The 27084-nt window shown below is 42.7% G+C and overlaps 1 protein-coding gene across 1 annotated transcript in view; it reads right to left on the bottom strand.

Moving 5' to 3' along the window:
- Positions 1-27084, bottom strand: part of LOC125883186 (uncharacterized) — a 152452-nt gene that overhangs the window by 115025 nt on the left and 10343 nt on the right. Inside the window, exon 2 of the mRNA XM_049567406.1 lies at positions 988-1101. Within this exon, the coding sequence (XP_049423363.1) occupies positions 988-1091 (104 nt within the window). The 5' untranslated portion in view covers positions 1092-1101. The remainder of the gene's footprint in view (positions 1-987; positions 1102-27084) is intronic.

The following is a 27084-nucleotide window of genomic DNA, read 5'->3' on the forward strand; positions in this document are numbered from 1 at the left end:
AGACCTGAGGATAACCTGCCGTCCACCTGTCATTGTCAGCAAATGAAATCCACTCTGGTCTTATTGTGTGAGTGAGAAATGGGAGGCAGAGGGAAGTGGACATCCTGACCTCTCCCAGAGCTCTGCGAAGGTTAGAGAGCAGCACAGGCCTGCGGAGCACTAAGGGCCAACGGCGCACATAAACATGCATTCACATTGTATGCATGAATGCACTCAAATACACACTCACAGACGGAAAAACATCCACACACACTCCTACTGAACACTCATTGGCGTGGACATGCCCAGACGTTCCTGTTCACACAAAATAATAACACCAGTAACAACCAGCCGACTCTCTATGCCACACACGTCAGGTCATGTCCCATGATGTGAGGGTTAGAATAAAGACGTCATCTTCTTCATCATCACGCACAAGTCAAGTCAAACAGCGAATGTGAGCTTTCACAGTGAGCTCCATGTTAAAGCTGCACGAGGCAACTCTGACAGCCCCCAGTGGCGGCGTGATGTAATACTTTTAATTTTTTAAAGCCCGAGGACTTTGCTGCCTAGAAATTATGCAACATGATACTGAGCTGCTGGCTGACACAGTTTCTTCTCTCCAATCGGGTGAGGATGGAGATGGTGAAGAGGTTCAGTCTTCATGAATCCTCCTCCTTTCTCTGGATGTATAAAGTCTATCCTTTTTAAATGAAAATAGTCAAATGCTACAGATTAAACTTGTCACTGGGATTTAAAGATGATTCAAATTAAAGCTGGTACAGCTTCAGGGTAAAACATTAAAACTACTCCAGCTAGAATTTGAGAAATCCAGACTTTGGTGCCTCCCAGTGGAAAGAGACAGACTGCATGGTTGCTGCATTTGCCTGCAAACCAAACCTCACAGTAACTACAAAGATTGTACAGCAATAAAAAATATCCTACATGTAGTGACTTTAAAGGAATGCATCACCCCCCAAAATGAACAGTTGTGTATCAGTTACTCACCCCGTGTTACGTTGAATTTGTGAATACGACTTTGATTTTTCTTGCATGCCTTTGGTGAACGGAGAATCCCAAAAACTTAAAAGACTCTGGTGAATTGAAGTCATGGGGGTCCACCTTTAAAGACAGCAAAACTGTATCAAAAGACTCATTTACAAACTCTCACACAACTCATGCAGTAAAATCCAAGTCTCATTTATCCAGTCATTGCACTGGACATCTGCATTGCATCTATTTTCTCTTTAAAGCCAGACTCCACTGACATCAACAGTAATTTTACCTTGCTGAACACAGGAGCTGCTGGTCTGCCTCAAACTAGGGATGCATTGTATTGGATTTTTTGCCGTAATCCCGTATGCCGCTATATAACAACACATCTGGCCAATAACTGATACCGATGTCAACATATCTACTTTTTTCCCCCACCTAATTTTAGTGATTAGGTGGGGTCCACGCTATTGTGCACATATTGTCTCATCACTTGACATTCGATAACATCATTGCACATTCTACCCAACAATCATTATCAGGCTTGATGCTAACGTTTTTCCCAAGGAGCACATGTGCTCCTAAGTTGAAAAAGTAAGGAGCGCACAAAGAACTTTAGGGGCACAATGTAAATTGATCAAATAATGTGTTTTCCGTAATAAACGTGATGCAAATAGACATTTACAAGCAAAATTAGTTAATGAATTTGTATACAAAATGTAGAGAAAGGTAAAATCATCAAGTTTTGAAAAAGTATTGCAATTTAATTTTGTCTTTAATGTTATTATGTTATATATATTATCTTTGCAATATGATTATCTTATATAATGTTATTACTATCCTAAAACATTCTCCAGGTCCTCTGAAACTCTGCAGGACTTATTTCCACCCTGCCCAGCAGCGGTACCGTGGAGAACGGTCCCTAACTGCAGGGAGAACGGAGCAGTCTTCCCCGGAGGTCCGCCGCTTAACCCGGTCCGTCTCCTCTACACTTTGACTTATTTCCACCCTGCCGACAGTGGCACTTATATTCATTGTGCCGACAGTGGCTTGGAAAACCGCCCATAACCGTGTCACACGGGGAAGAGGGAAGAGGGAAGGCGGCTGGAGTTCCTCCAACATTTGCAGTTAGATTATCATATTTTTTTACTGACAAAAATGTAGGCTGCTTTGGCTGATTTTTTTATGCGCACATGTGCCCTGAAATATTTTTTACAGTTCGCACACACCTATTTTTAGTCGCAAATGCGAGTGGAACGCTCGCACAGTCGAGCTCTGATTATTGTCTATCTGTGTATGACAAAAAAATACAAAAGAAAATAAGAAATTATTGATTTAATATAACAATTTGAATAGTTTTATTTGAAATAAGCATATAATTTTCTTATAGATGTCACTGACTATTAAACACAAAAGGAAAAATAAACATGAAGGAGATGAGTTTGCCTTTCTGAGGGCAAATACAGCAAATGGAGCTGAGGGTTCTTCTTTGAACACAGACGTATTTCCAAGTTGGCAATCACTCATTAGGACCCATTCTTCACCAAACGCAGTGTTGGAGGGCCCCCTCTCTCTATGGGCCCCGCCACCTCACAGGCCCCAGTGCAACAACACTGTCAAAATGTATGCCTTTGTTTCATGACAATCCATCCAATACTTGCTGAGATATTTTAGTCTGGACCCAAGTGGTGAACCAACCGACCGTCTAACAGACTGACATCGCCATCCTTACAGCGATGCCACCAGCACGGCTAAAAATACCGCTGCCTTCAAGCTAGTGTGTTTCAAATCACCATAATCTGCATGAACCCGACAGCACACACTTGTTGTCCAATGTCAGAAATACAGTTCATGACAGTGCGGTGTAGCAGCTCTGACCGTCTATCCAGGCTGCCACTGTTGTTCCAAGTTACCACATGAAGTTTTAATATAAATCAACTGCTTATCCTCGATGTCAGTGAAGTGTTTTCAGAGTGTCAGGTGGTGTTGCATCAGGCATAATCACCAAACGGCACAACCTTGACTTTTATGCCGGTGGTGGGGAGTAATGCACATGAAAGTCATGACAACCCTTTGACCACAGATCGTACTTCAAGACACTTTTACCTGAGCTGTGCTGGTGAGTCCAGCTTTTCAAGGGCATGACAGGCTAGAAATGTTGCCCCGTTAAACAGTAAAAATCTGTTAGTATCTAACAATCATCTAACGTCCTTGGTCTTCCAGCACCCCCTGAATCAATCAGAGGAACATTTCAGCTCCATCATTCTTGCATGCGGAGACATTTCCCCACTTGTGACCTTATATGACACCAGCAATCCAAACAAATCTAATTAGATGGGACGGGATGCTCTTCTCCGTCGTAGCTTCGATTCATAAACTTTGCTCTGATATGACAACATATTTTCACATTAAAATCCTGCCTGGTGCAGCTTTTATATGAAGCTTGTTAGTCTGGGATGTTGGTTTTATTCGTCCTTTCCTCTCAGTTCACTCAGTAGTCTTTGGCAGAACGGTGTTGTAATTCTAATGAGATTAGAGCTATATCAGAGCACACATAAGGTGACAGACTCTTTATTATCCACTCAGAATAGACCTAATTTAATGACATTGATTTGGAGTCTGTTAGAAGCTCAGAGCCTAGCAACAAGATACAGCAGACGTGGGCGTTAGGTCCGTGTGTAGGTGGACGCGTAACACTGACAAGTGTCTACTTTATTGGATATTTCATTATTAAAAAGTAGATTGATTAGTTATGCTAGAGGAATGTGCTACTGAATATTTTCCTGATAGTAAGTCTGACAGAACACACAGAGGGTGTATGTTGCAGAATATGCTGCTGGTAAAATTTGATGCAGGTTTTATGTGGCTGTATCCAGCGTTCAATGACGCCAGCAAAACAAAAGGTGAACATTTAAAGGCTCATTAATGACAGCTTTTACCGATTATCAGCCTTTTTAAGTTTCAACCAGGATTTACATCCCAACACACCCAAACGTTGTTCAGTCTTCGGAGGCTGCCCAGCATAGCGTGAAGTAAATAAGGTCAATAACATGGGTTTTGTGCAGATGACATTCAAACCAAAACCAGCACCAGCAACTGGAATATGGTACCATATGGTATTTTTTTAATACTTTTTCTGTATTAAAACAGTAATTTCAATTGTAAAAAATGAGTCCAAACTTGCAGCTGCTGGGCGAAAGTGAGGGGAAAGTCTGTGGGATTACAAACTCTGTCCAGAGAGCAGCACACTCTGCTCCATCTAGATAAATATATTTATTCACTGCCTTCTTACTGAACATCAACCTCACATTTCGCATGTATTGTTAAGAAAATAAACTCAAAGTATGAATAAATGCTTCAGGTTGTGGTTATGGCCGTGAGACACGAGTTGCACAGAGATTAAAATGAGAGCATATCTGTTGTGTGAGACCGTGGTGTGAAGACATCTGATGTGCTTGCGGTCTAGACACAGGGAAGGTTACAAACCAATCACAGCCGACACATATCTTTCCCTTCTCACATAAATATTCAGTCTGATAAATATGGAAAAGTTGATCAAGTTAGTGCAGAGCTACCCAGAGCTTTACATCTGTCCCACGGACGATAGGCCTACACTCTTATGAATAGCTCCTGGAAGAGGATCAGCTCTGCACTCAGGGTTTCAGGTTCAACCGCAGACACAACTTGCCTCTGCACTCTTGAAAGCTGGCACAGAAATTGCACAAGAGTAGCACCCAGGGCCCGACCTCTTGTTTCCCAGGCGGTTAAAGACGCCACATGTGTACGGCCTCTAATTTCCAGGGCAGGCTAGTTAATAACATGTCGGGCAGGAAATCCAAAGTGTGGGATCATTTTGAGAAGGTGAAGGACGAACCCAAGGTGATATGTAAACTCATCTTCATTGGTCGACTACAAACATGACGTATCATCTGAAACATGTCAGTAGCTACATGCCCATTAGCCCACAGCAATGAAAACTAGCGCCCCCTATCAGCCGGTTAAGAGAAGTGAAGCGTCAGCAGTCAATGACGGGATAAAGCAGTCAATAGAGAAGGTTTTCAACAGTTCGCGGCAAACATAAAGGGTCCTTGAGCATTGTCATTAATGTTTGCACAAAATATTAGGTTGGTTGGTCCAATAGTTCGCAAAGTTAACTGCGGACAGGTAGAAACACATCATTCACACATGCACACATGCAACCAATCGTTTGATCCCCTCCAGGCTTACACCAGGCTTTAAATTATCTTAACAAATAAAATAAAAAATTGTATAATATAAATATATATATATATATATATATAAATATAATTGTGTAAAAACATTACAATTGATTTTTATATAGAAGATTAACACCACAAGTTCAGGATATACTGTTTAAAAAAATAAATAAAAATAAAAAACGACTCTTATCTTCAGTATAACATCCCACTGTGAGGCTAAGAGGTGTGTGTGCCCTCTTGTTCCCTTGTTGTATTTTTTTCTTGTGCTGTAAAATATGTACGGGCAGTGTTGTGCAGGTAGGCGTGTTATCACCCTTTTAAGGCCCGGTTGGGGGGGACAGATATATCTGGGCTCAATTAGTTGCACTGTCACGGCAGATTGGTGTGCTGGTGGCTTGATGGTCCTGGCTACAGGCAGCTCAGCTGTAAATCAGACTGTGTGTAATAGGCTTCGCAGCGGTCTCCAGGGCTGCGTGTGTGTAAGCGTCTGCACATGTTCCTCTGTGTGTGCGCACGAGGCATGCCAGGGCACAGGACGACGGCTTTCCAGCATTTTATCGGCCGTTTGGTAATGATGGCGCAGGGTGGAATTGATGCGGGCCTTTAATGGCGGCTGGTAATTTGTGTTAATGCTTTCAGCCAGAGCCCTCTGAGACTTTCAACAAGGAATTTTATGCCTCCAAATGAGGGAAAGGTCACTGCCTGCTTTATTCCATCGACCAGACGGGATCAATGCGGCTAATGTTCTCGCCGTAACTTTGTTGTTTCGCCTGGTTAGAAAATCAAAACCATATTTATGATGGTCATTTTCTCCTTCCCTCTTGGCCGGCCAGCGATCGGCACGCAGCGCTCGGATGAAAGCTGCAAACCTACGAATCTTTATTCATGTTCCCGCCATTTAAACTCCCAGCTTTGTCCCTTTGTGGCGATTTCAAAGCCCCGTCCCCTAAAATATTTAAGTGTGGACTAAGCAAAGAGCAACAATTTGGTTCAACTCAGGGGGTATTATCTCCGGCGAGCAGAGTGTAGCCCTGGCAATCAAAGAGACGCCTTCTGCAGCCGAGAGAGGAGCAAGAGACACAGAGCAGGGAAATAATTAGATGACAGAGATCGACAAACACATCAATAAAATGAAAGAGATACCGTGTACACCGAGCGGGAGGAACAAATTGAAGAAAACAGGAAGAGACCTCCTCATTTAGGAAAGTTCATGCATCCAATCAAAGCGGAGCACAACAGTTAAGTATTGACCAGTATTAGCTGAACTGTAATTGGCTGCGGATAAAAAATGCACAGTGCTAAGGCAACAGGTTTGAAAGTGATCCAGGCTACCCGGCGTATTTTTCTATTTATTCAGCCAGAACAAATGGCTTCATGCATTCATGTCTCGCCTCCTGTGCATGATGGCATAAAAGACGTCTCTTTTCTTCCAGTAGCCGACGCATGGAGCCGTCGCCTCTCTGGCCCACGCAGTGATGCATGGCTGTATCTGTGTACTCACAATTATGTGCGTTTGTGAGGCTGAAAGTGAGGCTGAAAGTGTGCCCGTGCAGCGCCGTGTGATGGATGGAGGTGGAGGCAGAAATCTCCAGGGTGTGCAGCTGATATAAAAATCAGCAGCAGGGATGCAGTAAAAGGGGGGGAGGGCGGGGGGTAGAGAGGGAGGAAGGCTGACCCTGTCACCCCCCAATCTTCTGCCTCCTTCATTCATACCTCACTCACTCGTTCCCTTTTCTTCTACATCTCCAATTCCATTATTCATTTGTCCTTTGTCAACATGTCTCTGTGCTGCACCCATCACTATCCTCACCTCCACCTCCACTCCCTTCTGTTCCCTCTCTGGCTCTGCTACAGTGGATTTCAGCAGATGTGGATTTTTTGGCGGCCCCTTAACCTATTAACTATTAAAAGACTTGCTGTGGCTTGTGATTATTACAGTTAATGATTAAGTTCTTGACTATCTTCTTCATTTATCAATTCAAAACTCAATGGTATTCAATTTACAAAAGGCAGGAGCTGCGAATATTCACATTTAAAAAGCTGGAACCACTGTTTTTTTTTTTTTTCATTTTTCTCAATGAATAACTGGTTGGTTATCGACCAGAAACAACCAGTGGTTCCAAGCACTTTTGGTATGTGAAGCTATCATCTTTATTCCCTCTCAAAATGCTACAAATGTGTTTTAGCACAGCAAGGAAATGCAGTATAATCATCCAATAATTCACAAGAAAAAGCAAAGATTGGATTCAGATCTGAAAAATAAACCTAATTGCAGAAGAGATGCAGTGTTTCAGATATAATTGTACAGGCCTGGCAGGCCGCCAGACCAAAGGGAACTCCCGCAAGGCCTGAAAAAAATCTACTTCAATGCCAAAAATAACGCCAAATATCCATTCCAGTTTTTCCTCTATATACAAATGCATGAACATGAACAAGGCAAATATCTGTGGTCAGTTCACACGTCTGTAATAACAGCAGGACAGTAGAGTGTTCGTTATCTAAACTGCTAAAGTCAATTGAACAGGTGAATTGGGAGTGAACGACACACCAGCGTGCTGAGGGATTTGGTGTTTCTGTGTTTTTAAATGAGCTGGACTACAGAATTTTCAGATTAAAAACAGATCTGTGGTGCCGTTTTACTGTTTTGGAAGGTGGAAATAACAGGTGTAACTGGCAAACCAGCTTTGACAGTAATGTAGCCTATTACTGATTTCCAAAATTTTCAACAACACAAAACCACCTCATAGAAAGCCCAATAACACAATCCCTGAACAACGCCAGACAGAAACAAAAAGCAATAAAAAAAAAAGCAATATAAATGATAAAATAAGAAAATCAAAATAAAAGTATAAACATGACAAGTAAGTTTATCAGATTTCAACCATACCACTGTTAAAAAGTTCAGTCAGGAAGACAACACTTTTTGTGCTCAGGCTCCTTGCACACATGCTCACTCACTATCTCTAGGTGTCATTGTCTGGCTAGGTCAATTGACTCATCAGCCAATTCACAATCAACCAATAGCAGAGCGACACACCTTCTCTGTCAGCCTATCATCTTCCAGCTCCTCATTTTACATAGGGCTCTTTCTCTGCCGTTGTTCTTTCTTGCTGCTGTCATGCACGCCCTCCACCTCCTCGTCATCACCCAGTCTTTACGGATTCATCTGCCTCATCTGCCTCAGCAGCCATCAGCCTCAGTCATCAGTCACCACCTCCACCAGTGTCTAGACTCCACGGGGGGCTTTATCTTGCTGCCATCATGCACGCCCTACACCTCCCCATGACCACCTAGTCTTTACAGATTCATCATCCATCAGCCTCAGAGTCATCAGCCACCACCACCACCACCACCAGTGTCTGGAGTCCATGGGGGGCTTTATCTTTCTGCCATCATGCGTGCCCTCTGCCTCCCTATCACCACCTAGTCTTTACAGATTCATCAGCCTCAGAGTCATCAGACACCACCACCACCACCACCAGTGTCTGGACTCCATGGGGGACTTTATCTTGCTGCCGTCATGCGCGCCCTACACCTCCCCATGACCACCTAGTCTTTACAGATTCATCATCCTCATCTGTCGCATCAGCCATCAGCCTCAGAGTCATCATCCACCACCACCAGTGTCTGGACTTCATGGGAGGCTGTATCTTGCTGCCATCATGCGCGCCCTCTGCCTCCCCATCACCACTTAGTCTTTACAGATTCATCAGCCTCATCAGCCTCAGAGTCATCAGACACCACCACCACCACCACTAGTGTCTGGACTCCATGGGAGGCTGTATCTTGCTGCCATCATGCGTGCCCTCTGCCTCCCCATCACCACCTAGTCTTTACAGATTCATCATCCATCAGCCTCAGAGTCATCAGCCACCGCCACCACCACCAGTGTCTGGAGTCCATGGGGGGCTTTATCTTGCTGCCATCATGCGCGCCCTCTGCCTCCCCATCACCACCTAGTCTTTACAGATTCATCAGCCTCATCAGCCTCAGAGTCATCAGACACCACCACCACCACCACCACCAGTGCCTGGACTCCATGGGGGACTTTATCTTGCTGCCATCATGCGCGCCCTCTGCCTCTCCATCACCACTTAGTCTTTACAGATTCATCAGCCTCATCAGCCTCAGAGTCATCAGCCACCGCCACCACCACCAGTGTCTGGACTCCATGGGAGGCTGTATCTTGCTGCCATCATGCGCGCCCTCTGCCTCTCCATCACCACTTAGTCTTTACAGATTCATCAGCCATCAGCCTCAGAGTCATCAGCCACCACCACCAGTGTCTTGACTTCATGGGAGGCTGTATCTTGCTGCCATCATGCGCGCCCTCTGCCTCCCCATCACCACCTAGTCTTTACAGATTCATCATCCATCAGCCTCAGAGTCATCAGCCACCGCCACCACCACCAGTGTCTGGAGTCCATGGGGGGCTTTATCTTGCTGCCATCATGCGCGCACTCTGCCTCCCCATCACCACCTAGTCTTTACAGATTCATCAGCCTCATCAGCCTCAGAGTCATCAGACACCACCACCACCACCACCAGTGTCTGGACTCCATGGGGGACTTTATCTTGCTGCCGTCATGCGCGCCCTACACCTCCCCATGACCACCTAGTCTTTACAGATTCATCATCCTCATCTGTCGCATCAGCCATCAGCCTCAGAGTCATCAGCCACCACAACCAGTGTCTGGACTTCATGGGAGGCTGTATCTTGCTGCCATCATGCGCGCCCTCTGCCTCCCCATCACCACTTAGTCTTTACAGATTCATCAGCCTCATCAGCCAGTCATCAAACACCACCACCACCACCAGTGTCTGGACTCTATGGGGGGATTTATCCTGCTGCCGCTCAGATGCCCCTCGATCACAAAATGTCTGCCTCTGGTGTCAAAAGACTTCTGTAAAATCATCAGTTAATCTGTCCACTCATAATCTGTACTAAATATTATCTTTACTTAATTCTTCGGTCTCTCCTGATTGAAATAGGCAAGATTTATGTTAAAATAGTGTCCATATAAATGTTTCCTTCCGCTGCGTCATCACACATCACATTTTGTGACAAGCATATCAATATAAGCACACCCCAGCGCGGCACTTAACAAAATTACTTCCCTCATGCTCAGAAAAGTGTGCTCACTGGTTCCCCTGTAGAGAGTGAAATCAAAGGACCGTTCCCAATTTATTATTGTATTATTCCACCTCATTTATTACACTATAAGACGTTCTCTCAAAAGCCAACATCTTTACCAGTTCTGAGATCCATCCTTGGAATAATGGGCCTTCTACAGCTTTAGATAGATACTGTATGATAAACCATTTATTCACAAGAAAGCAACAAAGATTTGGATTAAAATCTAATAAATAAAACCAACTGTTGGAGAATTGTGCTTCTTCTAGTCTATGAAAAATAAATCTTGGCACAAGACTGTTTTTTATCAGCAGATGGAGTTTGCGCGGTTGTCATAGAGATGGTTCAGTTGTTTGTACTTAATCTAAGTATAGATTTGAGGTCATGTGATACCAGGTGGTCGTATATGCTAGACATCAGAACTTCACATTGTCCAGCTGGGGTGAGGTGTCAGTGATTTCAATTATCTTTACCAATAAGTGGATCTTGTTTGAATAGGTTTGTTGTTGTTTGTTAACCATCTGGCAAACACACAAATTTATCTTGTGACTCCTTTGGGGGTCCCTTCACAAGTTGAGAGCCATTGAGTTAAGAAATTAACCGATTATTAAAGCTGAATAACGAGTTCAGAATCTCTAGGTTGACATCTTTCCAGCTTTCACACCCAAATATTCACAGAATTACAATTTAGGTTTCAACTTGAGCTGTATGTTTGGCTGATTCTAAAATTCCTCTCAAGCAGCACTGACATCTTCACAGCGCACTAAAACTATATTTACAACCAGGGATGGGTTAAGAGTATGTTGAGGGATCAGAAGGGTTAAACATAAACATACACATCAAGTTTAAATAAACAGTACAACTCTGTAAAGGTCCACCCTTTGACCAATCTCCTTCTGCAGAGTCAAACACTTAAAGTACAACACTTTCTCTGCATTTTATACACATCTGAAGCAAATATCCACCAGTTGACATGGTTACCACTTTCCTGCTTCGCTTCACTTCACTGCATTCATTACATTTCCATCTATCAAATGAGTCCATGAATATCTATAAGTGCCAAGAAGTATCTTGAGAAACCACTTTGATATATTGTATGACCAAAGTGCCATTTAGCTGAGAGAAAGGTAAATGATATGTGACACACGAGAAACGGCCCTCATAACAATCTTCAATGCAACATAATGTACTTTCTTTTTAACTGTTTTGACTACGACGCAGAGTTAAACTCTTCCGCAGATTAATTTGCTCCTGGCTGAAGTCTGATTGAAGGTCTTTACACACCAGGGGTGTGACTGATATATGACACGAAAATGCAAAAAATACTCAACTGCAAATATTTCACATCAAATTTATTCATACCAGCAGTGATACAAATTTGTGACATCGGTTCAACAAAAAGTTCAAATAGTTTGCAATCTTGGTTCGCACTACAGAGCCTTTATGTTGTTGTTCAATGATGCTACTCCACACATTGTCCGTGAGTTTGTTGTCTGTTATTTTTGTGTCTTCTGTTGTATAAATGGCATACAGGGCGCTGACAAAGACAAACAATTAAGAGGTCCATCACTGTTGTGACATACATGATGTACGTTCATACCTCCGAAACGAAGACTTCGAAAAATCAACCTTGCTATGAAAAAAAGATTTTTTTTTTTTTTTTTTTTTTTTTTATTAACGGTTTAAATCACCAGGTTAGTTTGTTTTGAAGAGGAAGACACATCTGCGGATAATTTGGCTCCCGCTAAAAACCTCCTGAATGTCCGGACTTTAAGTTACCAGAGATTAAAGGTGAGCGCAGGTGTTGGGCTTGCAGCCCTTCTGCGACATGTCAAAGAGGGTTGGAGGTGGCTGAGATGGCAGCTGAAAGCTAGTAGCAAATGGTGCTAACTCTATTAAGAGCTCCAACAACGGCAAGAGTGCTGACAGAGCTAACAGTGCATATGTACAAGAAGAGAGCATGTTGTCAGCCCCTCTTACAATTGCCAATGGTGTGCCTCAAGGTTTAGTACTGGGGCCTCTGTTGTTCTGTATTTACTTAAATAGCTTCTGCCACAATGTACATGAGGCATGTGTTCATCTGCACGCTGAAGACACAGTTATTTATTGCTTTCCTTCTACTCAGACTCAGGCCCTCTCCCAGCTTCAACCAGCATTCAGTGCTGTTCAGCAGTTCCTGTTCAATCTGAAGCATGTCTTGAATGCTAAAAAAAAAAGTAATAATAAACAAAGTACTGTTACACTTCCAAAGACGAGCATAGAGTGTGTTTTTTTTATCTTACAAATACCTGGGCATTGTGTTAGATGATTGTCTTCTTTATGCCACATATTGAACTACTTGCGAGAAAGCTGAAACTGGGTTTTTATTTGAGAAACAGGAAGTGCTTCTCTTTGTTAGCCAAAAGAGACTGGTCTCTGCTACATTCTTGACTGTGCTTGGTTATGGGGATCTATTATATATATATGAATGCACCCTCACAGTGTTGGCATGCTCTGGATTGTCTTGGCCAGGACACTCTTATAAAAAAGATGTTTTTTTCTGGTTAAATAGAGGTTAAATAAAAAATAAAATCCCAATATCTGTATTGACAGCCATATGAGCACAGTGCAGGACAGAGGAGATTGGCAAGCCAAGGAATACACACCTGCACCAACATGCACACATTACAGGACCAGTTTACCACAACAACAGAGAAGCTCAGATTAAAACACACACAGGTAGTGTGACTTCAGTCTGTGCTCAGGACAGCATTACTCTGAATGTTACATACTGAACCTTTACAAAACTAAAGGATATTGAAAAATTATACACTCCAGTTGGTCAAGGAGGAAAGTCCATCAACAAGCACTACACCTCCATTATTGTGATGGCTGTATAGCAGCTGGAGAAATCCAAACACAAACCAAAACTGACAGAGGATCCCGAACACAACGCCTTCAAGTCACTACACCCCACAACTCTTCAAACCAAACAGCAGCCTCAGAGAAAATACATTATTTCTTCCTTGTTGGGGAAAAAAAAAATCACATTACAATTCAAATGTGTTCATTTAAAGAGGCCTTTTTAAAAACATCTCCGAGGCATACAGCGCCGCGCAGTTCTTGGCTGTGGCAGGAAATGATAAATAATAAAAGGAGCCTTACTTCATTAGAGGGTGACATTATTTTGAGAACAGATATTGCGCTATGAGACAGAGTGTACAATAACACAATAACAACCATCACCCGCCGCCACCGCTGCTGCCACCACCGCCTCCCACCTCAGCCTCTTGCTGTTGACAACCCAGGATTGGATATCTTGTGGAGTGCACCGGAGTGAGCACTGTACACAATACAGTACGGCACTCACAATAACACAAAAAGATATTTCCCAATGTAGGCCATAATTATTTCTCCCTGCGTAATTTAATCCGCCGAGTGCATATTCAATTCCGATCCGGGTTTCTTGGTGCGCTGCGAGGTGCTCGGCGCGATTGTCTCTGAAATTGGATTATGATAACCTGTCACCGCTTTAATTCCATAAGATATTAGAGGTGGTGGTGGTGGTGGTGGTGGAGCAGAGGAGCGGAGTGTATCGAAAAGGGTGGCGGCTGGGAAGGTGGTGGGAGCTTTGGCGTTGAGAGAGAAGTGTTTAATGCATGTTTCATTCTGTGTTTCCTCAGGGGGGAGAGGGGAATAATGCGTGTCTAGTCTGACCTCTCAACACACTTTTTTCCTGATCTCTGACATACCCTTTAAATATCCATTAACAGACACAGAGAGGGGAGTACAGGAGGGTGGAGGTGGGCTGGGGGCGGAACAGGGAGGGGGGAAATGGAGGCTGCATGGCCCAAGGATACTCATTTCTACTTGTTATGGACTGCCGGTAGAGGAAGGCGGTTTCTCCACGTCTCTCCTTCGCTGTCTCACTAATGGATGGGGTCAAACGGGCTTCTTCTTCTCTGGCTGCTGCTACAGTTTTAATCATCCCAGGATCCCCTGCTTTGATCTACAGTGTTTGCTGTAGCGTTAAAGGTTCAGTTCAACTAAATTAAAAATGAATACGTTTTTTTTTTTGTTTTTGTTTTTTTACAAAGGCCAAATGGTCTAAAATCATGCAAAAAGATTTTGGTCTCATGAGTCAGGACACTGAAAAATTATGTCAACACCCCAAAACAGTGAAAGTGAATGGAATTTTTGCAAAGCATTGCAGCATTAACAGCAATGCAGGATACTTCTGTGTCGAATCGACGTTGTACCTACGCCATAGGCTCTGTGACGATGTAGAGTATGTGCTATACCCTAGGCTGTAGCCTTATGTTTACCTCCCCAGAAATGGAACTACACGTTCTACAAGCTGACACCAATTCCCTCAGTGGAAACAAAGCTTTTATTTACTTTAATTTCACAAATATATGAGCAGAGGAAATCTCTGCTAGCTGCTAGGCTAATTTATACAATGTAAAATGCCATAGGCTTGTGCTAATAATGTTAGCATGTTGTATTTGTTTGGAAAACGTGTTTAGTATAAGACAGTTGTTTTGTCAGTGAACCTTGTGAGTTGTAATGGAGCCGAATTTTGTGACGTTACCTTTGTTAAATGTTGCTGTTGTCCCTGACTTCAACTGAGTAGAAGAAAAGTCCGCTAGCTGCTAGGCTAATTTATAAAATGTAAAATGCCATGGGCTTGTGCTAACAACGTTAGCATGTTGTATTTATGGGGAAAGTGTTTGTCTGTGAATGCTGCGAGTTATAGTGAAGCTGATTTGTGTACTTATGTTTGAAATAGTCTCTATAAAGCCATATTTAATGTGTGTTTAATGTGTGTTTTGAATCAACTAATCTTTACAGGACTTCACAGAAACTCCATCGCCAACTAGTGTTTTGGAGGTGTAACTGCAGAGTGACACAGGCACACAGCAGCACAAGTATAGAGACCATAAAGACACCACAGACAAGATGCTCTCATGACTCTGGATAACCAACAGAATCCACTGTTTTCCACGGTTTTCCATTGGAACATCTTTTTTACCAGAGAAATAGTACATATGAAAACGGTTGCTAAGGAGGTGGACCAACTAGAGCAACTTTGACATCTTTTACTGAATATTACAGACTCTTGTCAGGTGCATTCAGTTTCTAGTTACTGTAGCCTGATCCAGGACAAGAGCTAAAATTCAGTCCAATCAGGTTGAGTAGATCCCAGTGTATGTCAGGTACTAAGGTGTGTATGTCAATATGCCTTATACCCGGGAGGATCCAAGCAGACTCGTGGAGAGGCTGAGTCCCTCCCCTTCCGGTGTCCCCCATGGGACCCTATTTCAGAAAAAATACACACAGTAGTCAGTAGTGAAAGGCCATAAAACTAAAAGACGATAACAAAAGACGATACAATCAAAACAATCATGTAGTAAAAAAAACAAAAACAACAACACGACGTGTTTTTCCATCATTTACAGTCAAGCTGCTCTGCTGCTCCTCTCCTCTCTTGTCAGTGTCAGAGTTTTACCCACACACATGCACAATACATGTGTTTTTATGCATGGTGTGCTGCAAAAATGACCACCTCAAGCACTTCGTACAATTATAGTTTTTATGTTTTTCTCTTGCTGTTGAATACGGTATGTTTTCTTCTCCAAATAAGGTCCCGTGGTGGGGAAGGACGAAGGGGAAGGACGTCCCTGTTAGCTTTAATTTGGTGTGTCATAATCATTGCAGCAGGAAAATGAGTCATGCGTATGAAAAATTATCTGTTTTTCTCCTCATTTTGACCACCGATGCTCTGGTGGAGCATCATGTTTCTGTCAGTACAGGGGTGTTTTCTCTATCTGAGTCACGTTTTGGATTGGATCTTATTATACATGGGTATGATTCAGAAAAGCTCTGCCTTTCTTAGATGATACATAGTTCATATATGTAAATCAGGTTCAGGTAGGTCTTCCACGGGTCTGTTACAGATCAGGTCCACAATGTTTGACCTGTGAAGACCTCGAGTTTAAACTGTCTTTTAGAAAGACGTGCTCTATAAATTAAGCTCGCCTTGCAATGCCTTGGATATCTCACACCCACAGCATATTAAACTGGCACTTATTGCATGGCCACACACCAGTAGGAATAAATTCTTTACCACGACTTGATGGTTTCTGGTTCCTACGCCTGCCTGCTGTACATTCAGATGCACACTCACAAGCTGCCATTTGGATTCCAGCTCTCCTCTGCGTGGACAGTATGGACTAGTGGTGACAGGTAACTGCGATGCACTGTGGTTGGAAAGACATCTCTGTTTGCCCTTTGAGCCTGCTGTGCCTTTTCAACTGGACACAAATGCAAGGCTGACATTAAGCATTCCCGTCAGACTGGCCCTCTGCCTCCCCTCTCCCATCAAACACAAACGGCCAAACACATGCCTCTTGTCCTCATCTACTTCTTTAATGTATAAGGGTTTTGCAGGGTATGGAGTCAAACTCCAACTACAAATATCACTGAGCAAAGTTTCGGGTCACTGACCATGGAGTTTTCTATCTTTTCAGCCCTCCTTTCTTCTCTTTCCTAAAGCCAAAGATGATGGCTCATTTAGATAATGCCTCCATCCTCCAGTGGACTCCCTCTTATCCGGCTTTGGATGGCACTTCCTGCCATCATACCCTTTGATTCTTTCTTTCTGCAAGCTACTCTAGGTAAAAGCTCCGTTCAAATGAATCCAGATCTCAGCGTATTACTGCAAGCACTTACATTTACTGCGTGAATTTGGCTGTACTCCTGCTTTTATAAGTGGAGAGCAATCAAATCAAGCCGACGACAAAGCCGGGGAACCAGACCTTGGTAGCTTCACCGGCAGCTCCATTAGACCTCTGTAAGGCCGTGAGATCAGACAGGCATTAGGTAACACTTGTACATGATAAACTGTCCATAGCAACCGTCATTTATGACTGCTGCTACTGAGTTAAAAGCTGCACAAGAAAATTTTGCATGTGAACAGCTCAATACAGCAGCGAGGACTTCTAAACATCCGTCCTTGCTGACTTCAGTCACACGTACTGTGGCATGTTCACTGTCATCGCATGAAGACTGTAAGCTGCTGATAAACAGGCCTCAAGTGTGTTTCACTTGTTGCCGTGGAAATGTTCAAGCGACAACTACAGTCATGTATGCGGCGAAAGTTGCTGTAATATTTCTCATGCAGGTTGATGAATAGTGTCTGCTCATCTGTCCCTGCAGATAAGATATAATCCCATGTATAGGGTTTCTTTGTGACATAGACTTCTATGTAGGCAACACATTCAAATACAGAAGAGTTTGTAAATAATGACTGGACTATGACTAAATAAAGTAGATATTACTCATTGTTGTTGTATTCATTTGTTGTTTTTCGGCCAGTTTTTCTAGCATATATATTTAACCTTGGCTGCAATAATAAAATGCATTTTGATTACCTATATAGCCTATACTTCTTCATATTTCCAGCCCACACAGTTTAAGAAGCGCTTTAATATAGTGTTACCACTTTTGAAATAAGCTTGTTGTGTTTTTTAGTTGGGAATGACAAGTGGGTAAAGCCTAAGTATTTGTTTGGTTAGTGGACTTTCAAGTAGGTTTGGGCGGTGTTTACCAAATTGGTACAATGTCTACAGTAGGGCTGCTCGATTATGGAAAAAAAAATCATAATCACCATTATTTGGGTCAAAATTGAAATCACGATTGTGCAAACGATTGTTTTGACTTTGAAATCATGCTGTATTTGTTATTTATTTCCCAAAATTCAACATACCATCGCCGCCATCTTGGAAAGCCCATACAAGATTGGATGAGAGTTAGTGCGAGCGACAGGTGAGCGACAAGTGGACGGATCATCACAGACAGAAAAAATGGTTTGTATGTATGCCCAGCTGTGAGAAGAAGATGAAAAAGTACAACCCGCAGACCTTCCGCAGACTTCAGATCACGTTACGTCACGTCTTTTTAAATAAACTCTCTGATAACCTCAGAAGTTCTTGCTGCATTTGGTTTGATGTTAGGGCCTATCGCAGTCCACCACCGAAGTGTGGGAGTTATAACTGGCAGTGGTTGTTGATATTCTGTTGATGACAAAATTAGGCTACCAAAAATCGTTTACCCTCGATTTCATTAATTTTGAAATTCACAATCACCAGACGATTAATCAGTCCCTCCAGAAAAACACGATTATGCGATCCCATAATTCAACGCATAATCAGCCAAAGTCCGCATATTTATGCGGGGGCCGCATTTTTTCAAAGACGCCGCACTTTCGCCGCATAAATCGCCGTTTTCTGTGCAAAATGCGCAAAATATGCGGGACTTGCATGATTTCATAATCCCCGGATTTTCGTTGCAAAAAGTCACATATCTTAGCAGAAAGCTGAAATATTAATTGGAGGGGTTTTCCTTGTGAATGCTCTCTGTAATGTACAAACAGCAGTTGTGTCTGTCTGAGGCTCGCTGTGCGCGTCACGTAATGAGACAGAGCGCACACTGGGCAGAGTCGGTGTGATGTTTCTTCTCTCTCACTCCTGTGGGGAGGAGGGAAGAAATCTTCCAGTGAAATAACTCTCGATCTAAAAGAGCTGGTTATGATTTTAGGCATGAATGTGGGATTTGGCCTCAGAGTAGCTGCGCTCCCATCAACTCTCATAATGAGACAAGACGGGGAGACTGAAAGCGCACATAAATCACTCACTCTCTTACGAAGTCAGGGCTAAGAGAAGTGCTGTCTTTAGTGACAGTAGTTTGAGGTTTGTGACAGAGGCTCGAAGGGCGGTTCTCCCAGAGTGCGTAACACCAGGAGTAAATCCCACTGCAGGGCCAAAGAGCGCGTGACAGGTCTCTGTCGTCTGACTCCTTTTAAAAAGCGCTTAACCAGCGAGTGTGCAAAAATGGATCTCTCTCCATAGCCTTCATGACAAAATATATATTTTATTTATTCATTTTTACAAAAGTTGTAGCGTATTCCTTTTGTAAAGCTACAGAACTTGTTTGGCTCAGCAATGTTTTGTAAGTTTGAGCCATGTGTTTATTAAGATCTGAAATAAAACAAGATGAGAACTTAAATATTCCCTGCACTTTGTGTGATGTAGTATGCTTGCTTATCATAGGAAGTAATTAGATATGACTCTTTACATTAAGGTAGTAGCCTAGTGAGAACAGGCTGTTGGGGGAATCTTTTTTTTTTTTCTCTTTTTCATCAAACCGTAGTTTATACAAGTTCCCGCAATTTTTGCAAGTTCCCGCAATTTCATTGCATAAAATTGCATAAACATCCCACATATTCCATCGCATTTTTTAAGAAAACGTGCCACATAATCAAGGATTTTTGCCCGCAACAATCACAAAAAAACTTTCTGGAAGGACAGCTTTAGTCTACAGTGAAACATCCCGATGAATGGAAATATCAACCAGCCGAATCAGACCCGACCAGCAAACTGCCAATTTTATGCGTTACAGAAGCACAACTGACTGGACTGAGGACTGTGACAAGGACAGAGACAGAGACAGAGACAAAGACAGAGACGATTAGCACAGCATGCTGGGGTGCTCTCCAAGGTGTTTTTAAGAGAGAGAAACAGAGGAAGGGGAAGATAAGGTGTAAAGTGGACTGTTGCGTACAATGTCTCTGTAAGCCTTATTATTAATAACTTACTCTTTTCCCAATTCGTCCAGCTGCCCCTAGTGGTTAGTAGAGGACATGGCAAAGTACTGATGACATATTAATCCTGAGATCTTCACCTGTCTCCTCTGCAGAGCAGCATCAGATGCATCTGTGCTTTTTTTCTGCAACTTTCGTCATATACATCATGCGCCAATATGCACACTGTGCACTTCCTCACCCCAGAAACTCCATCTGAACATAAACCCAGAACACACAGTGTTTCTGTATGGGGAATGAAGATGAAGCAAAAGAATGAGGGGGTGTCTCCCTAGATTTACTCCGAGCTACGCAACGACATGCAATTCACTTCAAAAGGAGCCAGTAGATGTCACCGGCTATTTTTTGCCTTCAAACGAAACATACTACTCTCACGCTCCCAGCGGTGTCGTTTAGAAGAAGAGGCCCCGTGCGTGGAGTCGAGTCGTCTCAGCAGAAGCCTGCTTGGCTCGCCTGCGAGACGAGAGACAGATCGCGAGAGACACTGTGATCCACATCAGTTAGGGATAGATCAAGCCAGCACGCACACAAAAAAAGTGCATTAGATGTCTCGTGTTTAGTTCAGCGCTGTCAGGAAGATGTGAGGTCTCCATTTAGAAACCTGCCTCTGGAAGCTATTTATAGCTCAGCATCTTCCAGCAATAGGTCACAGATGACAATGACCACGAACGCTGCCGCTTTGCTCAGATGCTGCATATTCATTTAGTAAAAGCCTGCGGTTTTGCCTCATCTGCATAGAGCGCTGCTCCTCATGATATGATCTAATCTAAGCATCAGTTTAAAGTGCCAGCTTTGAATCTAACCCATTAATTTAGGCGCTATTTGATTTGACTAACTGCTTCCTTAAATCAGCATCAGAGCTAATGATACATTTGTGCTCAATTTGTTCGGGGACTAAGTTGAGTTGTGTTAAGAGGCCTGTAGGCCTAATGGTCTGTGCTTACCTATGCTTTAATGTGCACTGAGTACATCCAATTTCCATCAGGTCCCTCTAATCAAAGACAGAGCTAAATGGATGCATGATTAATAGACTCTTACTTTTCTCATTGCACACAGACTAAAGTGGACCTAATGGCCGATGGCTCCAGAAACAGAGATGTTTCCCCCCCTGAAAATCAACATTTTCACCCTGTCAGGCTGCTTTCTCTCTCTGGCTGCTGTCACTCCTTTCCTCAAAAACAAAAACAGACTTGTTTCAAACGAGCCCAGTTATTGCAGAGCCATACAGAGGCCGCAAAGACACAGGCTTTTATAATGCCAACAGTCACAGAAGATTAAAAAGCATCTCTGTGTCTTGTTTTTTTTTTCATCATGGCAGATACATCACAAAGGTAGGGGGACGGGAGGAGGGGAGGGTGTGTGTTTGTGTGTGTGTGTGTGTGTGTGTGTGTGTGTGTGTGTGTGTGTGTGTGTGTGTGGGCAAGGCAATGGCGACTGTTTCTTTTTCTTCAGAGCGCCGATTCAGAAGTTGGCACCACTTCCACTCCGCTGAGTCCTCCCCCTCACAAGGCCTTTTCTCTCTGTTTGATGTCTGTGTCAGTTTCTTTCTGTCTCTCTGTCTTTCTCTAATTTAATAATCCCGCTTTGAACTTTATCGTGCAAAGGCCTCACTTTGTTGGCTGAGCAGGCAGGCGAGGCATCACTCAGAGGGTAGGGTTGGGGTGTGTGTATGTGTGTGTGTGTATGTGTGTGAGGGGGTGACAAACGCATTTCGCCTTGTGTTTTATTTGCTGTGGAAAGGGACGAGTGTGGAGACTCCTGTGGTTTCAACCTTCTGCAGCTGGTGTCAAACAAAGCACCAGTGGTCCTGAGATTGAATATTATTGTCCTCATGGTGCGTCCTGTGTTAATCGAACAGGAGTCAAATCAGGTTCCACACAACTTTACTGGCATGGAGAGTTTCAGAGGCTTTTTTCATGCAGACTTCAATAAAAGTCTCAGATAAACACAATTATTTCTGATTATATTGTCTTCAAAAGGATAAAATCTATAGACAGCTACGTTTGACCTCTGTCAGTTCAGTTTTGAATCTGGTTGATAAAACATCCAAATTACTCCGCTACAATAGGTGGAGATATGCCCCCTTTCAGCCTGTTAGTATTGGACCTATTTCCAGTTGACCTATTACATCACAGACCAATCGACAAACAAGTTAGCTCCGGTTAGCTAGCAGCAATCTGGTACCGTGGTGGACAGCTTTACAGCTCTGCACATTTCATCCTTCCAAATAGTCACGGCTCTGGATGTAGATTTCTCCATGTTGTTACTGGCTTCTTCTTCTGTTACGCATTTTATGCTTCCGACTTCCAGGTCAAAGCCCGGGGTGGAAACTGTGGAGCATGCGCAGAGCACCAAGACCAGTTTGGGTCCAACTGACTGTGTACTGTACAAGCAGGAGGAATTAAATGAAAGGAGTTAAATTTTCTCCAGATTTTATTTTTTCACTAATTCTGTGTTTTCTGTTTGATTATTTCTACACGCTTTGTTTTATGATTTAAGTCAATTTTGGCATTAGAAAGAGTGTCTAATTATGTAATGGATGAATAAATTTCAGCAGCAACAAAACACAGAGCAGAGCGAAGTGTGAGACACCTGCACAGAGAGTGAAAGGAAAACACTTATAATGGTGGGGAAAACCTGAGTTTTATAAATTAAGGGCTACACACTATCTTTTTTTAGTAGGAGCACTGTAGCCCCTAACTGAGAAATTTTAGGAGCACAAGCAGAGAATCTAGGGGCACACCTTAAATCATCCTGCAACACAATTATTCACGTTTTCAGCCATCTTAACTGTATCATAAACTATATGTAGTCTACTGTGTATTAACACTGGACTATTTTAATTATTGAAGTACTTGACCCTGCGGTCCCCCTCGGATGGAAAACGTCCTTTTCAGTCATTTTTCAGTTTTTATTTTTTGATATCTTTGGCTGTGTTCACGCATATAGCATGACATTTGGTCAGAAACCTTATTTTGGTAATATTTTTGACATTTTAAAGCCGCTCCTAAATCAGGCCTAAAATACACAAATGGCAACCTTTTATGACACCTTGCCCTCTCAGATGAAAAATCTCTCTCTCTCTCTCTCTCTCTCTCTCATACATACACAAACACACAGACACAATGAATATTTGGTATGTATAATCCAAGTAGAAGTTGGTTAAAATATTTAAGAAAACAAAAAGTAGAAAAAAATATTAATATTTAATATTTTTATGGTTGTTTTTCAGCAAAGACGAAAAATGTGCCAAAGGGGAAAGGTGTCAGTGTTTATTGAAAAATTGAAACTGCACAAAAAAAATATTAATGCATCAAAACTGGTGTTGTTATTAATCATTCACATATCCCAGACTGTGATAATTAGAAAAAAAATTCCATCCAACATTTATTATATAGAAAGAAAATCATAATTCATGTTTTTTTGTTTTTTTGTTTTTTTTCCAAAAAAGTAACAATGACTTCATGGAAAGAAAGTTGCATATAAAGGGTTAAAAATCCTCAAAATGAATGAATATTTGATACGTATAATAGGAGCTGGTTAAAAGATTTAAGCAAAAAAAAAAAAAGTAGAAAAAAATATTAACATTTAATATTTTTATGGTTGTTTTTCAACAAGGACGAAAAACGAAAAAGGGGGACCTGAGGGTTAACATCACAGAGACTAGTGGTCAGTGCGATGGTAGAAATCTTAATATAATATATGTACAGATGTGAAACCCTGACTATTTTTGACTGATCTTTAATGAAAGCTGCTGCTCACACACATTGGCTTGCACTGGCGGACTCACTCCCTCATTTTACAACATTAAAAAAAAAAAATGCCTGAAAATTTGCGGGTCGCACACAAGCAAGTAGTTGTAAAAAATACTTGCACTGACCCCAAAAATGGTCACAAAATGCGACCAGTTCATCGCAGTCTGAAGCCCTGTTATTCCATTTTAATTATCAGATTCTATGATTTTGTCTGTGTTTTCTGCCTCGTGGAAATCATAGGGCCCTAAAGGCGATGCTACCACCAATTATAGCCAAATAAACAGCACCTCAAGCTTGCAGTGCAGAGCGGCAGCAGCAGCTGCTGGCCAACCAGTGGAGACTGGAGGGTGGGCACCATGTTTCTGCAAGTTAATGTGGTATTGTATTTATTGTATTATGTATTTATCTCTTGTATTTCACAAAATTAACCAGCTAGTTACTGGTAATAGGTGTTGGGCTATCAAAAGCAAAATTAGCCGAAACCCAAAAGCCCTAGTTAAGTCCTAAAACTATCAGAAATCAAAGGGTATATGACAGCCCAAATTCATCAGTACAACATCTGCTGCACACAATTCCTCTCTGCAGTATTCAGCGCTCTTTGAAACACCAGCCTGGGGTTATTTCAGGGGCAGCGGGGCACCTTGTGTGAATACAGCCAATCAGACAGATCTGTGCTGAGGTGTGTGACGGCTCTGGCCCAATCCATGACCTTTCCTGAATATGCGCGTGTGTGTATATACGCAGCGCCTACCGCAGAGCGTGCACATTTGCCGAGAGGGCCAAAGATGAAAGGAGCTTGATCAGAGACAAGAGGCTGGGAAAAAAAGGACTGAAAAAAGTTTGAGTCAGGCAAAACAGAGACTTCCCTTTATGAAGCGGAGAGTAAAAGACGGTGTGACAAGGGAGCAGGCATGTAATGAAACAAAGTGGGAGGAAGACGTAAAAGTCAAAGACAGAGGGTTCAGTTCCTCGGCTGCTCTTAAAGGTGCAGCTTTCTTCTCCAAATAGATCACTGCAAAATGAGCTGTGCTAACAACGTTACACACTCAGCCTCAGTGCACTCTTGAACTCATTTCTAACTGCATGTTTTACCATGTATCATCCCAGTTCTTTTGTTCTATCACTCTGTACTCAAAAGCATCTTTGTGGGAAATTTTCCATAAGAAGTCAGTCTAAATTATTACTAAGATCATTATTTAAATCTTAAAGAAAATCTAGAACAACGCATTGACATACCCAGGGCATGACTTTTATATCAGACACTACTGAGGAAAGCTCACGAGTCTCTGCCAGTGCAATCTTTAAAGAGATCAGGCTTTGCTCAGCTCTTTAGATTCACACATTAAACCAAATTTAAATCTACCTTTAGTTTAAAAGTCATCAACAAAAACTTTCCTGATGACATTCCCTGCTTCAAACAAACATATTTGGCTCTGAAAGCTGAGTTTACTGACCTGAGGATAAATGTCACTGATTCACTGCCGGCAAAGCTGCTTAATTCTGAATCTGGAGCAAAACTGATCTCATCTCTATAAATTCCTCTCCGCGCTGTAACCAAGAGTTCATAGAGAGTACAGTGACAATTTTTTTTATCTGAAGTGAAAAAAAAGTGCTGCTGTTGCATTTTTAACTGCTTTCTGATGTTTCATCATAAGCTCTGTCACAGTTTTGTTAAATATTTGCAGTCTGTTGGCCTTGCTTTCACTCTGTGATTTCTTCTCTTCCTCCCTCTGTGGGGCTTTAGTGTGCTCTCTGATTCAAGGTAATGCTTGGACTTTTTATTCATAACTTTAAATGGTGCAGTATCACCCAGTGTGGCTAACAAGTACAAGCAAAAAAAAGTACTACTTCTATGTGTTATGTAAAATATGCAGAGCTTCCGTAGCAGTGTAGCAGGAAGGCTACTTAAACAATGACGGAAAAGTTGTGAATAAAGTTGGATAAAACTTCAAACAGATTTACTACGAGGCTACTAAAGTAGGACTCAAGGTTGGGTACGCAGGGTTGGGTACCGACCCAGTAATGCAGGTACTACAGAGTACTGATTCAAGTCGAATCAATCGGTACCTGAGAGTGCAGTGTTTCCCACAGAATTACAATCTATCTATGGCAGTAGCTTGGGTCTTGGGTTTACACCAGGGCCTCCTACTAATGGGACGTGCCCAGAACACCTCTAATGGGAGGCGCCCAGAAGGATCCTGATCAAATGCCCGAACCACCTCAACTGACCCCTTTCAACACGAAGGAGCAGCGGCTCTACTCCGAGCTCCCTCTGGATGTCCAAGCTCCTCACCCTATCTCTAAGGCTGAGCCCAGACACCCCACAGAGCAAACTCATTTCGGCTGCTTGTCTCCGCGACCTCATTCTTTCAGTCACTACCCAGAGTTCATGACCATAGGTGAGGGTTGGGACGTAGATGGACCAGTAAACAGAAAGCTTCGCCTTCAGGCTCAGCTCCCTCTTCACCTCAATAGTCCAGCACAGAGCCTGCATCACTGCGGACGCCACACCAAACCCCTGATCCATCTCATGCTCCATTCTACCCTCGCTTGTGAACAAGACCCCGAGATACTTGAACTCCCTCGCTTGAGGCAGTAACTCTCTCCCAACCAAGGGACCCATTCTGTGTCCCCTTTCTGAATTCAGAGGCTTTTACGGGTCTATGACCTCAGCACATGCAGAAGTCTCCATTTGTTTTTTTCCCTCACCACCAGTTTTTGGAGTTTGAATCCGTTGATCAGTTGATCCAAACAGAGCTGATCAGACCATATTGATGGATGAGAGGAGCAGCTGCTGCAGAGGCAGGTGAACGCAAACTTTCAGACCCAGCCTTATTACTGATTAAGTTTCACTTTCACTGCGCCCGGCGTTCTGCTCGTCTGTCGGTGCCTTGAGTACGCTCTGCGCTCCCCAAGTGTGGTGCAATAACTAACCGAACAGCGCTCCAAATAAATGGTCCTGTTTCAAAAATAGAAAATCAACATGTGGCGCCAGATGCTGATATCAGGGTGGGCAGCCACAAATAAATGACTGTGTGGGAAACCCTGGAGTGCATCTGGGTGAAGGAGTGCAACGCACTCCAGCTGCAACGAGGACACCGAAGCTTATTGGGACCATTCTACTAGGGCCCGACCGATATGGATTTTTTGGGGCCAATGCCGATTCCGATATTATGGAATAAAAAAATCAGACAACCGATATATCGGCCGATTAAATTTTTATGTTTTTCAATTTAAAAAACCCCAAATACCTGCTTTTGATGGCTGAAATATAGTTCAAACACTCGTTACAAAGATATAAATTGAAGGAAGAACATTTTACTATTTTCAAATACTTTTATTATCAGAAATTGTGTGGAACAA

Source organism: Epinephelus fuscoguttatus, linkage group LG22 (assembly GCF_011397635.1).
Source record: "Epinephelus fuscoguttatus linkage group LG22, E.fuscoguttatus.final_Chr_v1".
Lineage (NCBI taxonomy): Eukaryota > Metazoa > Chordata > Actinopteri > Perciformes > Serranidae > Epinephelus > Epinephelus fuscoguttatus.